Consider the following 23998-nt stretch of genomic DNA (forward strand, 5'->3'; position numbering starts at 1 on the left):
GTGTGGAAAGGAAAAACTAGAAATGGCTGAGCTCACTGTGCTTCTCACAGGGGGATGTGAGAGGCGCTGTCTGAGGAGGTGATACGTGGCAGGATAAGAATGCAGCATCTGTGTGCACAGCCAGCGGGAGAGCACATGTTCCAGGCAAACCCAACAGTACTGGGTGTCTAATAGTGCCATTTCCAGGTAACTGAAGCTTACTCTTGAGTGCCAATTTTAAAAGCAAAGTAGCCAGTTCAGTGGAAACTGTCTACAATTCATTACATACCATACTGCTCTCTAGAACAGAGGCCACCGGACCTGTCCTTGAGTTTTTGTTTATGAGATGATCCACAGGTACATAAATGTATTCCTTTTAGCTAAGCATCTCTAAAGCATAATTGGTATGTGTTCCAAATTATTTTTGGAACCTAGGAAAAAGAAGTCTCATGGAAGTTCTTAGGGAAAAATGATGGGCAGTTCACACTTATAATTAGTCTTTTCACATTATTTAATGTTTTAAATTACTTTTTCTTTGGTAATCTTCCCATTTCCTCTCATCTACTGAATAATAAGCTGCTGAGTGTTTGTAAACGCTATGCTGAAGAGCAATAACTAAAACTCTTCATGAAAGAGATCTGTAGTGTAGAGCAACAAAGATAATGTTGCCCTTAGGTTGCTGGAAGAGACGTTATTTCTTGTGCTGTCATTGTCTCTCACAATTAGATTAAGCAGGCAAAGATTCATCATCTTGTGACATTTTCCTGAAAAACAGGAAAATATTTGAATTTATGTGACAAAGTAAATGTTTCATTTGTCTAACTGTTCAGCACAATGTTATTAGTTTGTGTCTCTAATTCCAGGCTCTAGAGAGTATTAAAGCCATGAGAAATTATCAGATGCTGTGGGATGTGGGATGTTGTTTTTGATTGACAGAGTCAGATCTAATAATCCCAAGGGCTAAGATAGGTGTTTCTAATTTTTAGTGTTAATACTGAAGGTAACCGGCCTGGAGGTATTCACTTTTTTCCTTCCTCAGTCTTGATTCTGGTTTTATGAATGAATTTATACACCTTAAGGATAAAATGTTGGCAATGCTGTGTGACCTGTTGCTAGTTTGCAGTGAGTTGTATATCACCCCGTACCAAATGTATTTCTTTTCGAAGGTAATTCTCTCTTATATTATAAATTCTCAGAGAGCAGAAGTTACATCTGTCTAAATTGCTTGAGTATCGCATCAGCTTAGAGCTTAGCCATTAGAAGTAGGAATTTTGTTAAGGCATGGATAGAAGAGGACGTGGCGATTGTTGGGTTGAGCAGTTACCTGAGTTATCTCCTGGGCTCCTTGCTTGTTTCTTTCAGTTTTCTCCCAGTGAAAAACCACTTCTGTGAACTGTAGCCTGTTCAATCTGCTAGTAAGCAAGAGGTGAGTGAGAAGTGGGCATGCACTTGCTGACTTATGGGGAATTATGGCACAGCAGTCACAGTTATCACACCTTCCCAGTCCAGGAGGCAGAGGACTGGGAGTTTCCTAGCAGCCACCACAGGAAAGGAAATAGTCTCATTATTGATGCTTCATTACTGATGCTACCTTATAGTCACCAGACTGCTGTCTGGCAAATTTGGTATAAAAAGGTGTGTGTGTGTGTGTGTGTGTGTGTGTGTCTGTGTGTCTGTGTCTGTGTCTGTGGGCATGCTCATAAATACACAAAGAATTTTATAAAGACATTCAGAATATTTTAAAAAAAAAATCATATGTTCCCTGTGTTGTTGCCCAGGGTAACAAGAAGACTTGCTCTCCATTGTCTACGCTCGTGAAACTTAAAACGCCTTGCTGAGCACGTGTTACTTTTTAAATTAAAATGTTAAAAGTTTTATTTAGCTGGCAGTTTGTTGGTAGTACATTTTATTTATTCTAGTGAGAAATGACTTCTCAATCCTTAGCGTAGTGTACACAACAAAATACTTGGGAAGTGTTTCCTTTAGTCTGAAGGAGAAAGGGGATTATTTTTTACTGACAAGAGCCTTCTGAGGTTTCACAGCGGTGTCATTCACTTTTTTTCTGGTTAGGAAACTGGGGTGGAAAGAAGCAAACATATTCAGTGACACACTGAAAATCAGTGAGACGGAAAGAATTCGAACTCACAGCCTCCAGATAAACCAACTGAATGCATTCAGCATGAAAACATGTTCGTTTCAGCAGTAACATGAGTTAAAATGGGTGCTTGGGCTGGATTCAGGTGTCAAGTATGCTAGTCTTGAGAAGAACTCTCCTCAGAGCAGAATTGAATACACTGTGGGTAGCAATGAGATAATCACATCTACCCAGCAAGGAGTTTCAATTAGTAGCTAATGACTATGTTGAATAAAAGTAGAATGCTCCAGGGCTTTTCATCTGGCCAGTTAGCCCGGCAAAGGATATGTTTGAGCAGTCGATGAATCCGTTGTGCTCAAACTTTAGGACTAGTCAGTGTACCTCACTTTAGTTGGGAGCCTTGTGTTTATTAAACAGTTAGGAGAAATGACCGTGTGTTATAAAGTGGATTAGAAATAAATGTTCATTTGTTGTCAGCAACATCCATATAATGATGAGTCTAAGAAGTGATGGAAAATTAGTATCCACTGGGACATCATTTTATTCATAGAATTGATTTCTACTTTTGTTTCCTCCCATAGGAAAAGTTCAAGGGATGTCTGAGTTTATTATTCACTAGGTTTCTTGGAAACTAACTTGTGACTAGGAAATGCAGATTATTCCAAATTCCATTCTAACAAATCTTATTAAAAATTTCATATTGTTTTGTCATATTGATTTTTCTTACATATATGTAATACCTAAAATAGGAAAACATTGTAATTGTGTCCTGATACTATTTTTTAACAGTTTAATATGAAAGTTTGAAATGAAAATTTTATTTTGTGAATGATGATGTATTACATTTCTGGTGGAGACTCAGAGAATAATCTTCTTTGTTTTAATTTCTGAATGATAAAGGGGAATATTATCCTAGGTATATAATGCTTTTAAAAATCTGTTGCTAAATACAATGTTTTCAATAATGTTTTGTGTTTGCTTGTTATAATTAAATAAACATTTTGTGTTCTCTTTTGGAGTTAGCTGACTGCAAAGGAAATGGAAGCTCCTGTCATCTGCTCACTGATAATATCTGGGTGACTTCGTCAAGAGTTTAGGGTTGCAAAAGGCGATAAGGTGCCTCACTTGTCTTCATTGGATGCAGATTAAAATAACTCATCTCCTGATGGTAGTGGTGAGATTTGCTACAATTGGATTAGCAGCATTTTAAACTGTAGACTTACTGGAAGCAAATTCACTAATACAAAAGAAGAGATGAATTAGTAGTAATGCCTTGTGGTTGTGCTTCCAAGCAGGAAAGACAGCTGCCATCCGTTCCCTTGATGCATTTTGGATTCAACGTGAAAAGCAATGGTTCAGTCTTTCAGGGAAAAGCTCTGAGGCAGCTTTGTCTTGTCTCCTGGACTATCTCCTGAGAGGCAGTATTGTCAGCCAGGAGTCAAATAAATCCAGGCCTGGAGATTCAGAGGAGATGATGAGCTTTGCCTTTGCTCTGTTGGTATTCATCTGGGAATGCACTGTGAAAATCCATCTCCCAAAGATGAATTATGAGCCCCTAAAACATTTCACTGAAGGAAAATAAACAGCCCTCATGAAAATTAAATGGTGGCATTCCAGATAATGACAAGAGGACTCTATTATTATTATTATGTTATTATTATTATTATTAAATTTCAACATTTAATGTTTTAGTTTTCAGTGATGCTCTGTGCATTTATAGACTAAGGAGTTGGAACATTACAAAGTATATTTTTGTCTACTTTTTCTATTCTAATGCTTTAAAATAATGGATTAGTTCTTTGTAATCTTCTCTTGCCTTTTTATGTAAATAAAATAAAAAGACATATAGTTGTGAGATTATGAAGCCAAAAGACCATTGTTTTGGAGTTTATAAGACATAATCAACCATATTTCACCTAGAGGGTGCTTTTGAGGGTTAATTAGTTCAAATATGCAGAGTGCTTGGAAAAAGAAGTGTGGTATATGGAGAAGAATTGAAGAAATATATACTTCATAAACACTTCAAGCAGCTAGCGCCAATATTTCTCCCCAACAAAATAATGCTGATTCATTTTTCTATCATTTATTTGCATCTACGAGACTTAATACTTCTTTTATTATTTTAGTATCAATATTTTATCAAGTCTTTCTATTCTTAACAAATGCAAATTGCATTTTCACCAGAACATTTCTACAGCTCGATCTCCTTAGAAATAGTAAAAAAAAAAATATGGTCGTAATTTATCAAGAAGGAAATAAACATTACATGGCTTTCAGTCCATTTTCAAGTAATGTATAAAATATTGGAAATGGTTTGTGTTTTATACATGTTTACTTTAGATTAAAATAAAATTTTCATAATGCTCTCTAAAATACAATCCAATTAAATTTCTAATGTCTTTATTTTCACATTTCTAGATGAAACTTCGGAAATACTCACACTGTGGTTATAACCATAAAGCTACCTTGCTAAGAAGATATTACCCAACTTGGAAATAATAAGATCTTTATAGCTATGTGAGAATGCGTAAGTCCAGAATCTTTAGTGGGTGATTACAGTGGTTGAGTCTGAATTTCTTCCCCTGTTGTGGAAGACAGCTCCATAGTGAAGATCATTCTGAATGGCACTCTACTGGTGAGGGGGTAGAATGAGGCGGACCTCAATCTAATTTGAGAAAGTAGACTCCAGAGTGTTTGAGAGATCTACCCAAAGTCACAGAGCCAATAGCTGAAGTCCCCAGATCTTCCTTTTCAATAACCTTTATTTCCTTGCTGGATGCTTCATTCATAGGTAATTCTTAGCCTTCTGCTAAGACTGGGGCCAATTTCTCAGCAATAGCCAAAATATTTTACTTAGACATGGCCCAGTGTATAGAAACTCACAGTTATATAAAACTGGTTATATAGCAGAGACTATGCTAAGAACTTTTACACATATTATCTCTTTTCCTCTTCACAAGAAGTCTTTAAGATGGATTCTATTAATACTCCCATTTTACAGGTGAGAAACTGAAAAACACAGTGGTCAGGCAACTTGTTCAAGGTCACACATCTAAGAAAGTGGTCAAACCAGAAACTAAAATTGTCTACCTAACTTGAAAGCCCATGTATTAAACCGTTTCACCACACTACCTCTCCACACAAGCAGGAAAAAGAAAAACATGATGAAAGTCCACATTTATTATTTAAAAACAAGCACATTTCTATGTCTGATTTAAAAAAGATGGCTGCATGAACACATTGGCAACATTCAGAAGTATTTCTGAAATACGAGTTTAAATATGGGGAACACAAATTATAAGACGTGGTACTTTAGTGTCTAGCGATGATGACGGTAGCTTTTTATAAATCCATACATCCTTTCTGCAAGTGAAATATCCAACAATGTTTAAGATACTTGTGAAATTATTTTTGCACAAGTATTAGCTACTGTTTTGTAACATCCTATTAAGAAATTGTTGCTGACAACAGCTAGCACTGAAGAGCCAAACTAGTTCTTCAGTGATGTTGGTGATGTTCTTGTGGCTGACAGAATAACTTATTTCCACAGGTAGCTGTTATAGATTGTGTGTTTCCCATTCAGTTACTCCAAGCTTGTGAAGGAGAGTGGGCGGAGAGGACAACCTCTCCTCTTCCAAACCTCGGGATGGTTTGGAAGCCAGTTACCTAGGAAACTGAAATGAGCAGCGTAATGCCCACTAAAACCAATGTCAACAGGGGATGGGATTTTCCTTTTTCATCCGAGTTGCTTTCCAAATATACATTTTATGCTGCTTGTGGAGCCCAGTTAGGCTGTTGGCCCTTGGTGGGCAGTTCATGCCAAAGTAGACCAAAGGTTAGTCAGGGAGGATGAGAGAGTTTTCACTAATGTTGTGCTGACAAAATATTTGAGAGAGGGAATGATGGTGCAGTTAAAATGAACTTGTAAGAGGATAAAGTGATCAGCAGATGCATATTTTACATAATATGATATGCAATTCTGGATCATAACTTATCTGCATCTAAATTTATGGTAGCAAAACTTGCTTTTTAAACATAATTTTATTTGCTGTAATCTACTGTTCCCTGTTCGTATGCTACTCACACTGGAAGCTTTGCTTTATGGTAATCATCTTCAAGAGTAACTTTTGGTGAATCTTTGATGAAAGTCATAATTAATTTCCCAATACTTTATAAATACATACATTTTTATTAGTAAATGTAATATACATATCCACCCATATATTTTAGGTATCTGTATATGTGTGCATATATATTTAAGTTGAACCATATAAAATTGCTGATATTAGACCACATAGGACTTATATAGTTTATCTTATAGACAAATATAAGAGATCATAAGATACATTTTTGACAGGGAGTAGCAATATTTTTTGTTGTTTTGCTTGGGTCTCTCATTGTTTCTTTTCCCGTCTTCACTTTTCCCTGGCCTACATCAACCCCATTCTACTCTCACTTGATTCTTGCCCCATAGGCAATCCAAATTAACTGCCTGGCATGTATCCTTCACACTCATAGAATTATAAATAGACATACCTAGATCTGTACATCTGTATTTGTACTAGAGGCAAAGTTCGCACTGAGGAATCTCAGACTTCCAGATTATTTCCTGTTGATATCTATAGCCAAATATTCTCCTTCCTGATTTGAAAATACTGCTTATCTCTTCTTTTCTGTACTTACCCTTAATGAATTTCAGACTGATTTAAAGTAGTTTCCTCATTTTTTTAAAAAAATTCCTTAAGGTTTTATTTTATTTTATTTTATTTTTATTATACTTTAAGTTCTAGGGTACATGTGCACAATGTGCAGGTTTGTTACATATGTATACTTGTGCCATGTTGGCGTGTTGCACCCATCAACTCATCAGCACCCATCAACTCGTCATTAACATCAGGTATGACTCCCAGTGCCATCCCTCCCCACTCCCCCCTCCCCGTAATAGGCCCTGGTGTGTGATGTTCCCCTTCCAGAGTCCAAGTGATCTCATTGTTCAATTCCCACCTATGAGTTAGAACATGCGGTGTTTCATTTTCTGTTCTTGTGATAGTTTGCTGAGAATGATGGCTTCCAGCTGCATCCATGTCCCTACAAAGGACACTAACTCATCCTTTTTTGTGGCTACATAGTATTCCATGGTGTGTATGTGCCACATTTTCTTAATCCAGTCTGTCACTGATGGACATTTGGGTTGATTCCAAATCTTTGCTATTGTGAATAGTGCCACAATGAACATACGTGTGCATGTGTCTTTATAGCAGCATGATTTATAATCCTTTGGGTATATACCCAGTAATGGGATGGCTGGGTCATATGGTATTTCTAGTTCTAGATCCTTGAGGAATCGCGATACTGTTTTCCACAATGGTTCAACTAGTTTACAATCCCACCAACAGTGTAAAAGTGTTCCTATTTCTCCACATCCTCTCCAGCACCTGTTGTTTCTTGACTTTTAAATGATTGTCATTCTAACTGGCGTGAGATGGTATCTCATTGTGGTTTTGATTTGCATTTCTCTGATGGCCAGTGATGACGAGCATTTTTTCATGTGTCTATTGGCTGCATGCATGTCTTCTTTTGAGAAATGTCTGTTCATATCCTTTGCCCACTTTTCGATGGGATTGTTTTTTTCTTGTACATTTGTTTGAGTTATTTGTAGGTTCTGGATATTAGCCTTTGTCAAATGAGTAGATTGCAAAAATATTCTCCCATTCTGTAGGTTGCCTCTTCACTCTGATGGTAGTTTCTTTTGCTGTGCAGAAGCTCTTTAGTTTAATGAGATCCCATTTGTCAATTTTGGCTTTTGTTGCCATTGGTTTTGGTGTTTTAGACATGAAATCCTTGCCCATGCCTATGTCCTGAATGGTATTACCTAGGTTTTCTTCTAGGGTTTTTATGGTATTAGGTCTAACATTTAAGTCGCGAATCCATCTTGAATTAATTTTTGTATAAGGAGTAAGGAAAGGATCCAGTTTCAGCTTTCTACTTATGGCTAGCCAATTTTCCCAGCACCATTTATTAAACAGGGAATCCTTTCCCTATTTTTTGTTTTTCTCAGGTTTGTCAAAAATCAGATGGCTGTAGATGTGTGGTATTATTTCTGAGGGCTCTGTTCTGTTCCATTGGTCTATATCTCTGTTTTGGTACCAGTACCATGCTGTTTTGGTTACTGTAGCCTTGTAGTAGAGTTTGAAGTCAGGTAGCATGATGCCTCCAGCTTTGTTCTTTTGACTTAGGATTGTCTTGGCAATGCGGGGTCTTTTTTGGTTCCATATGAACTTTAAAGCAGTTTTTTCCAATTCTGTGAAGAAACTCATTGGTAGCTTGATGGGGATGGCATTGAATCTATAAATTACCTTGTGCAGTATGGCCATTTTCACAATATTGATTCTTCCTATCCATGAGCATGGTATGTTCTTCCATTTGTTTGTGTCCTCTTTTGTTTCACTGAGCAGTGGTTTGTAGTTCTCCTTGAAGAGGTCCTTTACATCCCTTGTAAGTTGGATTCCTAGATATTTTATTCTCTTTGAAGCAATTGTGAATGGAAGTTCATTCACGATTTGGATCTCTGTTTGTCTGTTACTGGTGTATAAGAATGCTTGTGATTTTTGCACATTGATTTTGTATCCTGAGACTTTGCTGAAGTTGCTTATCAGCTTAAGGAGATTTTGGGCTGAGATGATGGGGTTTTCTAAATATATAATCATGTCATCTGCAAACAGGGACAATTTGACGACTTCTTTTCCTAACTGAATACCCTTTATTTCTTTCTCTTGCCTGATTGCCCTAGCCAGAACTTCCAACACTATGTTGAATAGGAGTGGTGAGAGAGGGCATCCCTGTCTTGTGCCAGTTTTCAAAGGGAATGCTTCCAGTTTTTGCCCATTCAGTATGATATTGGCTGTGGGTCTGTCATAAATAGCTCTTATTATTTTGAGATATGTTCCATCAATACCGAATTTATTGAGAGTTTTTAGTATGAAGGGCTGTTGAATTTTGTCAAAGGCCTTTTCTGCATCTATTGAGATAATCATGTGGTTTTTGTCTTTGGTTCTGTTTATATGCTGGATAATGTTTATTGATTTGCGTATGTTGAACCAGCCTTGCATCCCAGGGATGAAGCCCACTTGATCATGGTGGATAAGCTTTTTGATGTGCTGCTGAATCCGGTTTGCCAGTATTTTATTGAGGATTTTTGCATCGATGTTCATCAGGGATATTTGTCTAAAATTCTTTTTTTTTGTGTCTCTGCCAGGCTTTGGTATCAGGATGATGTTGGCCTCATAAAATGAGTTAGGAAGGATTCCCTCTTTTTCTATTGATTGGAATAGTTTCAGAAGGAATGGTACCAGCTCCTCCTTGTACCTCTGGTAGAATTCAGCTGTGAATCCATCTGGTCCTGAACTTTTTTTGGTTGGTAGGCTATTAATTATTGCCTCAATTTCAGAGCCTGCTATTGGTCTATTCAGGGATTCAACTTCTTCCTGGTTTAGTCTTGGGAGAGTGTAAGTGTCCAGGAAATTATCCATTTCTTCTAGGTTTTCAAATTTATTTGCATAGAGGTATTTATAGTATTCTCTGATGGTAGTTTGTATTTCTATGGGTTCAGTGGTGATATCCCCTTTATCATTTTTTATTGCATCTATTTGATTCTTCTCTCTTTTCTTGTTTATAAGTCTTGCTAGCAGTCTATCAATTTTGTTGGTCTTTTCAAAAAACCAGCTCCTGGATGCATTGATTTTTTGGAGGGTTTTTTGTGTCTCTATCTCCTTCAGTTCCACTCTGATCTTAGTTATTTCTTGCCTTCTGCTAGCTTTTGAATGTGTTTGCTCTTTCTTCTCTAGCTCTTTTAATTGTGATGTTAGGATGTCAGTTTTGGACCTTTCCAGCTTTCCTTGTGGGCATTTAGTGTGCTATAAATTTCCCTCTGCACACTGCTTTAAATGTGTCCCAGAGATTCTGGTATGTTGTATCTTTGTTCTCATTAATTTCAAAGAACATCTTTATTTCTGCCTTCATTTCGTTATGTACCCAGTAGTCATTCAGGAGCAAGTTGTTCAGTTTCCATGTAGTTGAGTGGCTTTGATTGAGTTTCTTAGTCCTGAGTTCTAGTTTGATTGCACTGTGGTCTGAGAGACAGTTTGTTATAATTTCTGTTCTTGTACATTTGCTGAAGAGTGCTTTACTTCCAACTATGTGGTCAATTTTGGAATAAGTGCGATGTGCTGAGAAGAATGTATATTCTGTTGATTTGGGGTGGAGAGTTCTGTAGATGTCTATTAGGTCCACTTGGTGCGGAGTTGAGTTCAATTCCTGGATATCCTTGTTAACTTTCTCTCATTGATCTGTCTAATGTTGACAGTGGGGTGTTGAAGTCTCCCATTATTATCGTATGGGAGTCTAAGTCTGTCTGTAAGTCTCTAAGGACTTGCTTTATGAATCTGGGTGCTCCTATATTGGGTGCATATATATTTAGGATAGTTAGCTCTTCCTGTTGAATGATTCCTTTACCATTATGTAATGGCCTTCTTTGTCTCTTTTGATCTTTGATGGTTTAAAGTCTGTTTTATCAGAGACTCGGATTGCAACCCCTGCTTTTTTTTGTTCTCCATTTGCTTGGTAGATCTTCCTCCATCCCTTTATTTTGAGCCTGCGTGTGTCTCTGCATGTGAGATGGGTCTCCTGAATACAGCGAACTGATGGGTCTTGACTCTTTATCCAATTTGCCTGTCTGTGTCTTTTAATTTGACCATTAGTCCATTTACATTAAAGGTTAATATTGTTATGGGTATCAGCTGCGGAGGCTGCAGAAGTTTGAATATTGCTGAACAGCAAGTGTTCCTGTCTGATTCTTGCTCTGGAAGCTTCGTCTCAGGGGTGTACCATGCCGTGTGAGGTGGGGGGTGTCGGTCTGCACCTAGTGGGCGATGTCTCCCAGTTAGACTACTCAGGGGTCAGGGGCCCACTTGAGCAGGCAGTCTGTCCGTTCTCAGATCTCAACCTCCATGTTGGGAGATCCATTGCTCTCTTCAAAGCTGTCAGACAGGGTCTTTTACACATGCAGAGGTTTCTGCTGCTTTTTGTTTAGCTTTGTCCCATCCCCAGAGGTGGAGTCTACAGAGACAGGCAGGCCTCCTTGAGCTGTTGTGGGCTCCACCCAGTTCGAGCTTCCCGGCAGCTTTGTTTACTTAAGCCTCAGCAATGGCGGGCGCCCCTCTCCCAGCCTCGCTGCTGCCTTGCAGTTAGATCACAGACTGCTGCGCTAGCAATGAGCGAGGCTCCATGGGTGTGGGACCCTCCCAGCCAGGTGTGGGATATAATCTCCTGGTGTGCCGTTTGCTAAGAGCCTTGGTAAAGCACAGTATTAGGGTGGGAGTTACCCGATTTTCCAGGTGTTGTGTGTCTCAGATTCCCTTGGCTAGGAAAAGGGATTCCCTTCCCCCTTGCACTTGCCAGGTGAGGTGATGCCTCGCCCTGCTTCAGCTCTGGCTGATCGGGCTGCACCAGCTGACCAGCACCGATTGTCTGGCACTCCCCAGTGAGATGAATCCTGTACCTCAGTTGAAAATGCAGAAATCACCCATCTTCTGTGTCGCTTGCACTGGGAGCTGGAGGCTGGAGCTGTTGCTATTCGGCCATCTAGCTCTGGGACTTGTTTCCTCATTTTTGACATTCATTCACTTGAATTCTCTTTCTCTTGTATGTGCTATTCACAGTGATTCAAGCTGTGAAACTATTCACAAATGATTCAAGCTGTGACGTATGGCAGCTTGAATGTGTCACACAGGTGGATTAGTAATTCTTTTCTGGTTTTTTATTTTTGCCTCCACAGAATAACTGATTACTTTGTAAGGTTAAGAGTAAGAATATATGAGAAAAAATACATTGGTTTTTATTCTGCTAACAGTAGACCCAGGATTTCAATGCCTTCACTTGCAAGGAAAAGGCTCCCCCAGAGCCTCTTAGAGGCTCCCAACTGTGTGAGCAAAGTTAAGGATAAGAGTGGGGTCATATGAGAAGACCTTAGAATTTATGTTATAGATGAGAGTGTTTGAAATCTTAAGATATTAAGAGGTACAGCGATCACACCACAGATGTGATAGGAGACCTAATATTCTCATTCTGAACCAAAGGTGTCTTCTCCTGTCACTGCCTATGACAACTGGCATTGAACCCCATCCTCATTTTAGAGGACAATATTCATCTTATCAGGCCATTGTGAGAGATCTCAGCTCAGCATAATGGGCAACTTCCGATTATACTGGGCCACTGGGTTATTCTGGGACTTAACTACCCTGAGTTTTCTCACTAGAAAGTTAGTGATCACACAAGGAAAAGGCAACAAGAACCTAGTGGTCTGGGGTTTACTCCTCTTCTCCAGTCTACACAACCCCCTCTCTCTGCATCCTTGCATACATGTGTATAGGTCTTGGAACCTTTTGCCCCCACACAAATGCCTACTGTTTGTCCAAGCTCTTGCCATAAGGCTATAGTTCTTTCTCTTACTTGAGAAGGAAAGTGCTTTGTAATGAAGTAAATACTGATTCCTAGGAGTTGAAGAGTCCAAGGTCTCTCAGGAGCAACTCAGAGGCTTCATTCCTGAGAGCTGGAACTGGCATGCCTGATAGGGTGAATCCTTGATCTTTAATAGAGAGTACCCTGGCCAGGGAGAAGTAAGCTCACTCTGGTTCTTGTGTTTTGGAGTGCTGTTATTTACGTAAAAGCAGAGTCTGTCCTTCCCTTGCCGGTCAAAAGGATTTCAAAGCTGCTGTACCAAGAACTGTTTTCAGATTACTGGTTTCAGAAACTGTTGACCCTTGTCCTCCCTTTCAATAGTGAAATCCCAAAATGGTCCTAGGAGAGACAAGTAAATTCTGACAGCTGCTTAGAGGTCATCTTAGAACTAAATTCCAAAGAAGTACTTTTAGGCTGATAAAGAGTCTAGAAAAAGGAGGAGGGAGAGAAAAAGAAAAAATTAGATTAGTGTACAGAATGGTAGCTATTTGCAGCTCACCCAGGTGTGCTCTGAAGGTCAAAACCCTACATCAGCAATTTGTAGCAAACTCTTGAGCTCCTGTACCTCTTAGAAAGCACAATTGAATCAGATATCATGTGAAAGACATACACACTTCATATAATGCTACCTGCAAGTCTCCCTAGAAAAGCAGTTTTTGTAGGTGAAAACAATGAAGCCAGGTAATATTCCAAGGAGGCTGTAATTTTAGCAGACCTACCAACAGCACTGATGTAGGAAGCTCATTATTTTAATTTCTGGAGCCTTTTAATTTTTTCTTTAGAAAGTGTATAAATAGTTGCAGTGCTGCTTTGCTTCCAAAACTGGGCGGTGAGTTCAACAGCGACAACAGCAGCAGCAGCTCTTATCCTGGCCGTCATGGAGTTTCTTGAAAGAACTTATCTTGTGAATGATAAAGCTGCCAAGATGTATGCTTTCACACTAGAAAGGTAATAGATGTCTGTGTCTGCTTCACAATTTTCTCTCTTGAATATCATCCAATTAATTCCTATACCTTGTTGCTTCTGAACTGTAAACCTTTACTCTGCAACTTGGGGCACTCTGGAACATTTTATAAGTTGTTGACTGACATGTATTTTATATTCTGAAAAATGCAATACTTTATATAGTTGATTTGATTCCTTAAATATCCTAAGTGCGTAAAGAACACATTTTATTGATGTGTTTTTCATCTGTAGTGTTTATTCCAAAAAATAGACCTATATAATCTAATGTGTTGACTTTTCCTTTTCTCAATTATTCTCAGTTTTATGATAGATAGTAAATTTTATTATATTTAGAAAAAATTAAGACTTCAACTATATGGCATAATTGTAGTTATATTGATCTTAAAATGAGTTGTTGCTTTCATGCTCATAAAATATCATTATTAATATACATACCTATAATAAATATAGCTAATCCATTTCTTTTTAATGTCTCCCACAGTGTCACATGCAATACAATCACTCATTTTTCACTTGGTTAACAATTGTTGATTGAACACACCTGTGCTAAGTGCAGGACTTAGAAAAAAATGTCTAGTCTCAGATCTTTGTCCTCTTGAAACTTAGTCTAATGTGAAATACATATTAGAGCTAGGCAATTACAAAATAGTGTATTTGTGTCATACTGAGGGCATTCAGTAAGAATAACTGGACTTTGGAATCAGAGGAAGCTTTTTCAGAAGTAATAGGCTAAGAGCTGAAAAATAAAAAGGAATTAAAGTAGGGTTAGGGATAACCTACATAGAAAATAGGTTTAAGGAAAGTTTTGCAGACTTAGATAATTGCACAGTAAATATACTTTCACATACATAAGATGTGAGCTTGGTTTGTTTGAGGAGTTGAATCCGAATGGGGTTCAAAAAAGAAACACATTCAGTGAATATAAATGAGCTAATGAAAATCTGAAAAGAATTCATGTTAGAAGAATTTAAGAGAATACTTGCCCATTAATAGTATGTGTAATGTTCTTGTTTGTTTCACAAAGCCAAATTAATATTCTAAGGAGTAGTGATACTATGTTTGATGGCATCAAATATTTTAGCAACAGCAAAGAGACTTTATAAAAAGGATATTTATAACTTGTCTTAAAACAAAGAATCTAGCAGTCTCACATTGGAATAATTATTTTTCTTAGAAAATAATATTAGATATGATTTATTGAGGTTATTAACATAAAAAACAAAGCCTCGTGGTAAGTCAGGCAGAAATTTTGGACAAAAAATTGTTAGCCCTACAGATACTATCAATAGAGCATCTCCACATTACTGAAATAACAATATTTCCCTTCTCAGTAATGTAGACTATTAGCATTTTGTTGCACAAATAAGCCAACCACTTATAGGTACAAAGTCTCATTCACCCCATAAATAGGTATGGTTTTCAGGACACAGTGTTTATAAGAATTGTCAAACTCATTTGTATTTTCTTGTCAAGGGAAATAAATTAAATCTGCAAGAGATTATTTATCTTGATCCCTCATTTTACCATGTAGGAAACTGAATGCCATATAGAACAAATGCCTTTCTCGAGGTCAAAATAAATGCCTTTCTTGAGGGCAGATGGCTAATTACAATAGAACTGTGCTGTGGACCCAGGCCCCCTACTTGTTAATTTAGTGTTTGCAGTCTCCCTCTACATCTCCTGTACTCATACGTCCACCATCTGGGCTCTTGAATCGTTAATCTATTTCCTCCTTAGGTCACATGTCACTGATTCCCCTCACTTACTCACTTTTTCCTTCACCTCTCCCAATCTATTTCATTTATTTTGTTCTGTCTCTATTAGTCATAGATAACTTTGTCCCCTAATAGTCCTCCTCTTTTCTCCTTCTACTTCTTTTCCTTTCTACTTATTATCAGTTTTCTATTTATTTATTTATTTATTTATTTATTTATTTATTTTTTTTTTTTGAGACGGAGTCTCGCTCTGTCACCCAGGCTGGAGTGCAGTGGCCGGATCTCAGCTCACTGCAAGCTCCGCCTCCCGGGTTCACGCCATTCTCCTGCCTCAGCCTCCCGAGTAGCTGGGACTACAGGCGCCAGCCACCTCGCCCGGCTAGTTTTTTGTATTTTTTTAGTAGAGACGGCGTTTCACCGTGTTAACCAGGATGGTCTCAAGCTCCCGACCTCGTGATCCACCCATCTCGGCCTCCCAAAGTGCTGGGATTACAGGCTTGAGCCACAGTTTTCTATTTAAACTGTTACCAGCTGTTAAGAAACTTAATCTGAAGAAAACTTTATTATCTAATTCCACAAATGGAGTGTTCCATTTATCTATTGCTTTGCAACAAACTACCCCAAGACATAGTGGCTTAAACAACAACTATTTTATTATGATTCTGTGGGTCAGGATTTGGGCAGCATTCCATGTGATATTATCTGGAATGGAAAGCTGCATTCTGCTGGTATCTGGGCTAGGCGAGAAGGTTTAAGATGGCTTCACTTACATGACTGAGATCTTTGTGTTGGCTTTTGCCTGGGGTGGGTGTCTTAATTCTTCTTCCCATGGCTTCTCTCTCTGTATGGTGTCTCACTTTATCTGGTTAGCCTGGAATTCCTTATGTGGCAGTTGAGAGTAGCAAGAGAGCAATAGTGGAAGCTGACCATTCTCAGAGAGCTTAATCCCAGAACTGGCAGAGTATCATTTTTATCACAATTTATGGGTTGGTTAAAGCAAGTCCCAAGTCTCACATTCCATGGGTGAGACAATAGATTCTATCTCTTGATTGCATGTGCATATTGGATGACAGGAATTGCTGGAGGTAATCTTTATAGACATTTTACTACAGGAAGTAGTAATATTGGACCCAGTAGGTGTCATGAACCATGTTTTTTACCTTCTCCAGTCTCTCCAAATGTGTTTCATTGATGGGATTCTCTGGGCTTTGGGTTCATTGTAGCAAAAAAAAAAAAAAAAAAAAAAAAAAGACTATGTAAAGTTGAACTACAACAAGAAAAACAATCAATGTTTTTCTTGGTGCTAGGTGGAAGGGATCAAGTTTCTCTTTTCCCCAGCCATATGTTGAAGAAGTGCAGAGGAAGTAAGGGTAGGGACAGATGGTAGAGGTAAACTGCTAGAACATTTTCAACAACTATTTAACTGGTAAAAGTTATAAAAAAGAAATGAAAATCTCTGGAAGTTGTCTTAAGGGCATGCAGAAAATTAAGAATTATTTATTCTAGAAAATCTAAATCTCAGTAAGAAGTGAGAGTCTATGGCATTTGAGCCAGGATCTGCTCCATTAACCTCTGCTCTTCCCCAAGCTCAGTATGATGGAAGCTCAACTCTTGAGTGGATGTAGCCAAAAGACAAGGCTCCCTCTCCTCTCAGCTTCCAGTTAAAGATCATAGCTCACCCCTAGAGCAAAAGGCTGTTGGAATCTCTTATTGTCCCAGCCTCAGGTTGTAGAAATTCTCTTCATTATAGACATGACCAAGAGGACTATGGTTTCCTTCCTTCACCCAGCCTCCTCTCAGAGGGTATAATCTCTAGCCCAGGAGCAGCAAGGTCCTGAATATCCCTGCCCTGGATCACTCATAGTGTGCAGGACGTATTCCAGGAGGCACAAGCAAAAAAGACTAGGGACTACTATTTGTAATCAGTGCTCCACTTGTGGAGCAAGAATATGGCTCCAGGAGAAGTAGGTCACAGTCTCTTCTGCCAGCTCTGGTGCAGTGGTGTAAAGGTACTACTTATGGGAGAGGCAGGCCATAAGAATAGAGGGTTATGTATCTTTCCCTTAGAAGACTGATGATACACAAGCTGGAATTTTATTTGTGAGAGAGCATGGGGCATTTCAAGCATAGGGACACTGTTGAAAACAATGAAGATTCTTCTGGTGAGCAATTAAGAGTAGGCTTGTTGCTTCATGATAGCAACAAGCTATTGGCAGACTGGCTAGAAGTTAAACAGAGACAGGCAGAAAAAGAGGTAAGAAATGCCCTCCTGGATTTGGCACTAGCCACAAAATTTGGCCTCAAATATTACCCCTATACAGAAGCCTGTTACAGATTGAATGTTTATGTCCCCCACAATTATTTGTTGAAGCACAAATGCCAGTTTGGCTGTATTTGGAAATGGGGCCTCTAAGGAATAATTAAGGCTAATTGGGGTTATAAGAGTGGGGTCCTGATCTGACAGAAGTAATGTTCTTATAAGAAGAGACTCTAGATAGCTCACTCTCTCTCTCTTTTTGGGTGCATACACTAAGGAAAGACCATGCGAGGAAGTAACAAAAAGGCAGGCATCTATTAGTCAGAAAGAGAACCCTTACCAGTGAATTTGCTAGCACCTTGATTATGGAATTCCATCCTCTGGAGCTGTAAGAAAATAACATTTGTATTATTTAAGACACACAGTCTGTGGTATGTTGTTACAGTAGCTGAAGCAGACAAATTTAATTGGATCAGATTGTTGGTCCATTCATACCTCAGAGTATTATTGAAAACCGTAGCGCAACAATTCAGCAAACAATTAAGAAGGCCAAAATCTGGGTGTGATACCACCACAGGGAGAACAATCACTTAACAGCGAGACCATGGAAAGAAACAGTCAAAGTGAACACAACTAAAGTGATTATTATCCTTTGGAAATGGGAAAGGATAAGAATGACTGTGCATCTACCCAGTCATGCACCCTCTGAGGAATGACAACAGAGGCTGCGCATGGAGGGAAAGTCAGACAACACCTGGTTTAAAAAAAACCAGTTAGTAGAAACAGTCCAGGTGTTGTATTTAGAATTCAAATGTTTCAAAACAGCTATTATAACTAGGTTAAAAGAATTAAAGAAAATCAAAGAACAAAGAATTAAAGATAGGTATGATTAAAATGTCTCATAAAATTGAGAATATCAATGAAAGGTTAGAAATTATTTTTTAAAAAAGAACCAGATGAAAATTCTGAGGCTGAGAAGTACAATAAGTGAAATTAAAAATTCACTAGAGGGGTTCAACAGTAGAACTGTACTCATAGAAGCTGGCAGAAGAAAGATTCACTGAAATTGAAAATAGATTGGAAGATATTATGCAACATGAAAAACAGAGAGAAAATAGAATGAAGTAAAAAAATCAACAGAGCCTCAGAGAAATGTGGTACATTGTTAAATATATTCACATATGCATAATAAGAGGGCCAGAAGGAGAGAGAAAAAGGAGAAGAAAAATAGTCAAAGAAATAATGGCCCCAAACTTTTGAAGTTTGTTGAATATTAATCTATACATTCATGATGGTCAGTGAACTCTTAAGAAGAATCAAGCAAATAGATTTACACGCTCACACATTATAGTAAAGCTACTAAAAGCAAAACACAAATAAAAAACCTTGAAAGCAGCAAGAGAAAAAATAAAGATGCATTATGTGTGAGAGCATCCTGATCAGATTAACAACTGACTTCTACCAGAAGCAAAGGAGGATGGCAGTGAGATGACATTTAAAGTAGTAAAAGAAAAATAAATTCCTATCAACCAATAATCTTATATCCACCTAAACTATCTTCCCAAAATAAAGGTGAAATAAAGACAAACAAAATCTAAGATAATTTGTTGTTGGATTCACTTTACAAAAATCAGTAAAGAAAGCAATAGTAAAAGAAGAAATATTAAAGAAAACAAATGACACCAGATATTAAGTTGAATCAATACTTTAAAAAAAAAGCACCAATAAGGGTAATAATGTGGGTAATTATAAAAGACATGATTTGTTCTCCTTTTTCCTCTTAACTGATTTAATAGTAAACTGCATAAAATAAAATGTATATAATCTTAGATGAAATGGATAAATTCATAGAAAGACAAACTACCACATGAACTTAAGAAGAAACAGAAAATCTGATAAGTAAAGATACTGAATTATTAATAAATTTCATAAAACCTTACACAAAGAAAGCTCAAGTCCAGATGTCTTCACTGGTGATTTCTACCAAAATTTAAAATAGAATTAATATTAACTCATCACAAATTCTTCCCCCAAATAGAAGAGGCATAAATACACTTCCCAACTCATTTTATGAGGTCAATATTCTGCTGATAGCAAAAAAGGAGGAAATATCACAAGAAAATAAAACTACAGAACAGTATCCCTTATGAATACAGATGCAGTAATTCTTGAAAAAGACTAATGAACTGAATCCAGCAACATATAAAAGTAATTACAAACAATGATGAAATGGGATTTATTCCAGTAACGCAAGCTTAATTTAACATCTGAAATACAATCAAAGTGATACAACATATTAATAGGATACAGAACAAAGCTCACATGATTATCTCACTAGATGCAGAAAACGAATAGACAAAATTCAACACCCTTTAATTATATAAACACCTGCAAAACTAGAAATGAAACTTCTTCAAAAGCATCTATGAAAAACCTGCAGCTCACATCATAATTTTTTTTTCAATAGGTTTTTTGGGAACAGGTGGTGTTTGGTTACACAGATAAGCTCTTTAGTGGTGATTTCTGAGATTTTGGTGGACCCATCACCTGAGCAGTGTACACTGTACCAAAGTGCAGTCTTTTATAGTAATTATGGCGAAAGCCTGAACACTTTCCCCTAAAATCAGGTACAAGATAAGGATGTCCACTTTCATGAGTTCTACTCAACATGGTACTGTATGTTCTAGCCAGAGCAATTGGGAAGACGACAAAATAAAAGACATTCAGATTGGAAAGAAATAATTAATATTATCACTGTTTTGTTTTCTTTCCTTTCCTATTTTTTGAGACGGAGTTTCGCTCTTATTGCCCAGTCTGGAGTGCAATGGCATGATCTCAGCTCACCACAACCTCTGCCTCCTGGGTTCAAGTGATTCTCCTGCCTCAGCCTCCCGAGTAGCTGGGTTACAGGCATGCGCTACCACACCCAGCTAATTTTTGTATTTTTAGTAGAGACGGGGTTTCTTCATGTTGGTCAGGTTGGTCTTGAACTCCTGACCTCAGGTGATCCACCCGCCTCGGCCTCCCAAAGTGCTGGGATTACAGGCATGAGCCACTGTGCCCAGCCTATCACTGTTTTCAAATGACATTATCTTACATGTAGAAAGTCCTAAAAGATCCATTTAAAAATTTTAGAACTAACAAACAAGTTTGGTAAGGTCACAGTAAAAGATATCAATATACAAACAGTAATTGTATTTTTATACAGTAGCAAAGGAAAATCTGAAAATGAAATTAAGAAATCAACTTCACTTACAATAGCATAAAATAATAATGTATTTTAGAATAAATTTAACAAATGAAGTGCACAGCTTTTACACTAAAAATTACAAAACAGTGAGTTAGAAATATTAAAGAAAGAATAAAAGATATAAATCAATGAAAGATATCCCATGTTTGTGGATTAGAAAATGTAATATTGCTAAGATGACATTATTCCTAAAATTAACATGGAAATTTGATGTAATTACTACTAAAATCCTAACTGTCTTTTTGAAGAAGTTAAGCTAGCCCAATAATTTATATGGAACCAGTAGGGGCCTACGAAAGGCAAAAGTATCTTGAAAAAGAATAAATTTGGAGGACTCACACTTCCTGATTTCAGAATTTAATACAAAGCTATAGTTATCACAACAAGAGTGTGATATTGGCATAAAGACAGACATATACACCAATGTGATAGCATTTTAGTCCATAAATAAGTTCTTATATGTGTGGTCAATTGTTTTTCACCAAGGATTCCAAGACAATTCAATGGTAAAAAAAAAAAAAAAAAAAAGTATTTTCAACAACTATTGCTGGGACAACTGGATGTACATAAGCGGAAGAATTAACTTGTATACCTTTCTGACACCATTTTAAAAAATCACTAAAAAATTGATTATAGACCTAAATATAAGAGCAAAACCTATAGAACTCTCTTTTTTTTTTTTCTTTTCTTTTTTTTTTTGTTTTTGAGACGGAGTCTTACTCTGTCGCCCATTCTGGAGTGTAGTGGCACAATCTCGTTTCACTGCAAGCTCTGCCTCCCGGGTTCAGGCCATTCTCCTGCCTCAGCCTCCCGCTGGGGACTACAGGCGCCTGCCACCATGCCCGGCTAATTTTTTTTGTATTTTTAGTAGAGACGGGGTTTCACCGTGTTAACGAGGATGGTCTCGATCTCCTGACCTCGTGATCCGCCCGCCTCAGCCTCCCAAAGTGTTGGGATTACAGGCGTGAGCCACCGCGCCCGGCCAAACCTATAGAACTCCTAAATGAAAACACGTGATCTTGGGTGAGGCCGCGGTTTATTGGTATGACGCCTAAAGCATAAGTGATAAAAGAAAAATTATATATATTGGAGAGCATCAAAATAAAGTATTTTGTTCTGTAAACAAAACTAACAGGAAAATAAAAAGATAAGGCACATATATTGAGATAAAATATTTACAAATTACATGATAAGGGATGTGTATAAGAATATGTAAAATAATTGTTACAATTAATAAAACTATAAATAATTAAAATATGTAAAGGATACTGATAGACATTTCTCCAAGAAAACATACAAATGTATAATAAGCACATGAAATATGCTCAACATCATTAGTCATTAGGGTAATGCAAATCAAAATCACAATGAGATGCCACTTAATACCCACTAGAATGGCTGTAATAAAAAAAAATAGTAACAAGTGTTGGCAAGGATTTGGAGAAATAGGAACTCTCTTACACAGTGTATGGGAATGTCTAATGGTACTGTGCTTTGAAAAAGAGTCCAGCAGTTCTACAAAATGTCAAACATAAAGTTATCTTATGACTCAGTAATTCCATTGCTTGATTGGAAGAGAAGTGAAAACATACTTCTACAAAACACTTCTATACAACTTTTCATAACAACATTATTTGAAATAGTCAAAAAGCAACAAAAAAAGAAATAACCCAATATCCATCAACTGACTAGTAAAATTTTATGTATCCATACAATGAAATACCATTTGGAAATAAAAGGCAATGGAATACTGATGACATACTGATATCTGCTACAATATGGATAAACCTTGAAACCATGATGCTAAATGAGAGAAGCCATTCACAAAAGTCCTCATATTATGAGATTGTATTTATATGAAATGTCCAGAATGGGCAAATCTGTAAAGACAGAAAGTAGATTAGTGGTCGCCTGGGAGAGGGTGCAAGGAGAATGGGGAGTTACTGCTAATGAATATGGGTTTTTTTTTGGTAATGGTTTCACAACTCTGTTAATATACTGAAAACCATTAATTTATATAGATTAAATAGACCATTTCCATAATATTAAAATTAGATCTTTTTTTTTTTTTTTTTGATACAGAGTCTTGCTCTGTTTGTTGCCCAGGCTGGAGTGCAGTGGTGTGATCTTAGCTCACTGCAACCTCTGTCTCCTGAGTTCAATCAATTCTCCTGCCTTGGCCTCCCCAGTAGCTTGGATTACAGGTACCCACCACCATGCTAATTTTTGTATATTTTTGGTAGAGATGAGGTTTCACTCCATCTCTAGTGAGTGGTCTTGAATTGCTGACCTCAAGTGATCTGCTTGCCTTGGCCTCCCAAAGCACACAAATTTTATAATTTTTTCTTAATAAAGTTGTTTAAAAAGGGGTGTGTGATTGAATACCTGTCTAGGACAAAACATGACATCTGATTCTGTAAATGTTTCTATTTCCCACTTTCTCTAGTTCTCACCCTTCAAACTATTTCTTCTACATCACTCATTTATTTCATAAACATTGAGTGAAATATAATCTCAATAAATATGTACTGAATATCTGTATGTTCAAGACAGGGTCCCAGGCATTGAGCATATAGAACTATTTCTAGGGCAGACAAGGAGAATGGTGAAGCAGGGAAACAGAAGTGAAGAACTGCTAAGGGATTACAGGAATGTTATTTCCCTCTTTGATATTTATCTTCTGTTTAGGAATGAACAGTCAATCTCCAGGGTCAATTCATACAAGACTGATGTCATGTCACTGGAGTAAAATCTGGAATAGTGGATATGGGCAAAAGAGAAACAAAAAATTGGTTTGCTTTTTTATTATCTAAGTCTTGTTATAAAAATGCTTGTCCTGAAAGTTGTTTTGCAGTATAGCCTACTTTATCCTTCCTAAATAACAATGATAATAATGTAATGTGGTTCATGAATATGGTAAAATAATTTTAAAATTTGTGCATTTATCTTGCTCCAGTTACACTTTGAAGTGATTTATACGAATTAGCTAAAAATCTCTCAACCAGCCTATGAGAGTGATGCCACCATTATTCCTATTTTCAGATGGGGAAATTGAGGCACAGAGAGGTTAAGTAATTTTCTTACAGTCATATGACTAGTGAGTGGTAAGGTTGGGAGTTTGACTCAGGTGGTGGGTTGCCAGAGCCCAGCTCTCAGCCTCTATACTGCACTGCCTGCCACTCAGCCCCATCTTGGGAACTGGCATTCCTTTCTCCTGGTTA

General features: G+C 37.5%; 1 protein-coding gene and 1 long non-coding RNA gene across 6 annotated transcripts in view; one reads left to right on the plus strand and one right to left on the minus strand.

Moving 5' to 3' along the window:
- Nucleotides 1-23998, plus strand: part of SLC30A8 (solute carrier family 30 member 8) — a 248915-nt gene that overhangs the window by 183371 nt on the left and 41546 nt on the right. For 2 of the 3 annotated variants that reach the window (XM_073999325.1, XM_015455131.3), the window contains exon 1: nt 13135-13537. The exons of the other annotated variant lie outside the window; for it this stretch is intronic. Coding sequence is in view for 1 of the 2 variants with exons in the window: in XM_015455131.3 (XP_015310617.3) it covers nt 13467-13537 (71 nt within the window). In the remaining variant the exon portion in view is untranslated. Of the gene's footprint in view, nt 1-13134; nt 13538-23998 lie in introns of those variants that run through there. 3 annotated transcript variants of the gene reach the window in all.
- Nucleotides 1-23998, minus strand: part of LOC107126522 (uncharacterized) — a 560621-nt gene that overhangs the window by 150684 nt on the left and 385939 nt on the right. For 2 of the 3 annotated variants that reach the window (XR_012416604.1, XR_010577462.2), the window contains one exon: nt 17868-17913. The exons of the other annotated variant lie outside the window; for it this stretch is intronic. This is a non-coding gene — a long non-coding RNA (uncharacterized lncRNA). The remainder of the gene's footprint in view (nt 1-17867; nt 17914-23998) is intronic. 3 annotated transcript variants of the gene reach the window in all.

Source organism: Macaca fascicularis, chromosome 8, assembly GCF_037993035.2.
Source record: "Macaca fascicularis isolate 582-1 chromosome 8, T2T-MFA8v1.1".
Lineage (NCBI taxonomy): Eukaryota > Metazoa > Chordata > Mammalia > Primates > Cercopithecidae > Macaca > Macaca fascicularis.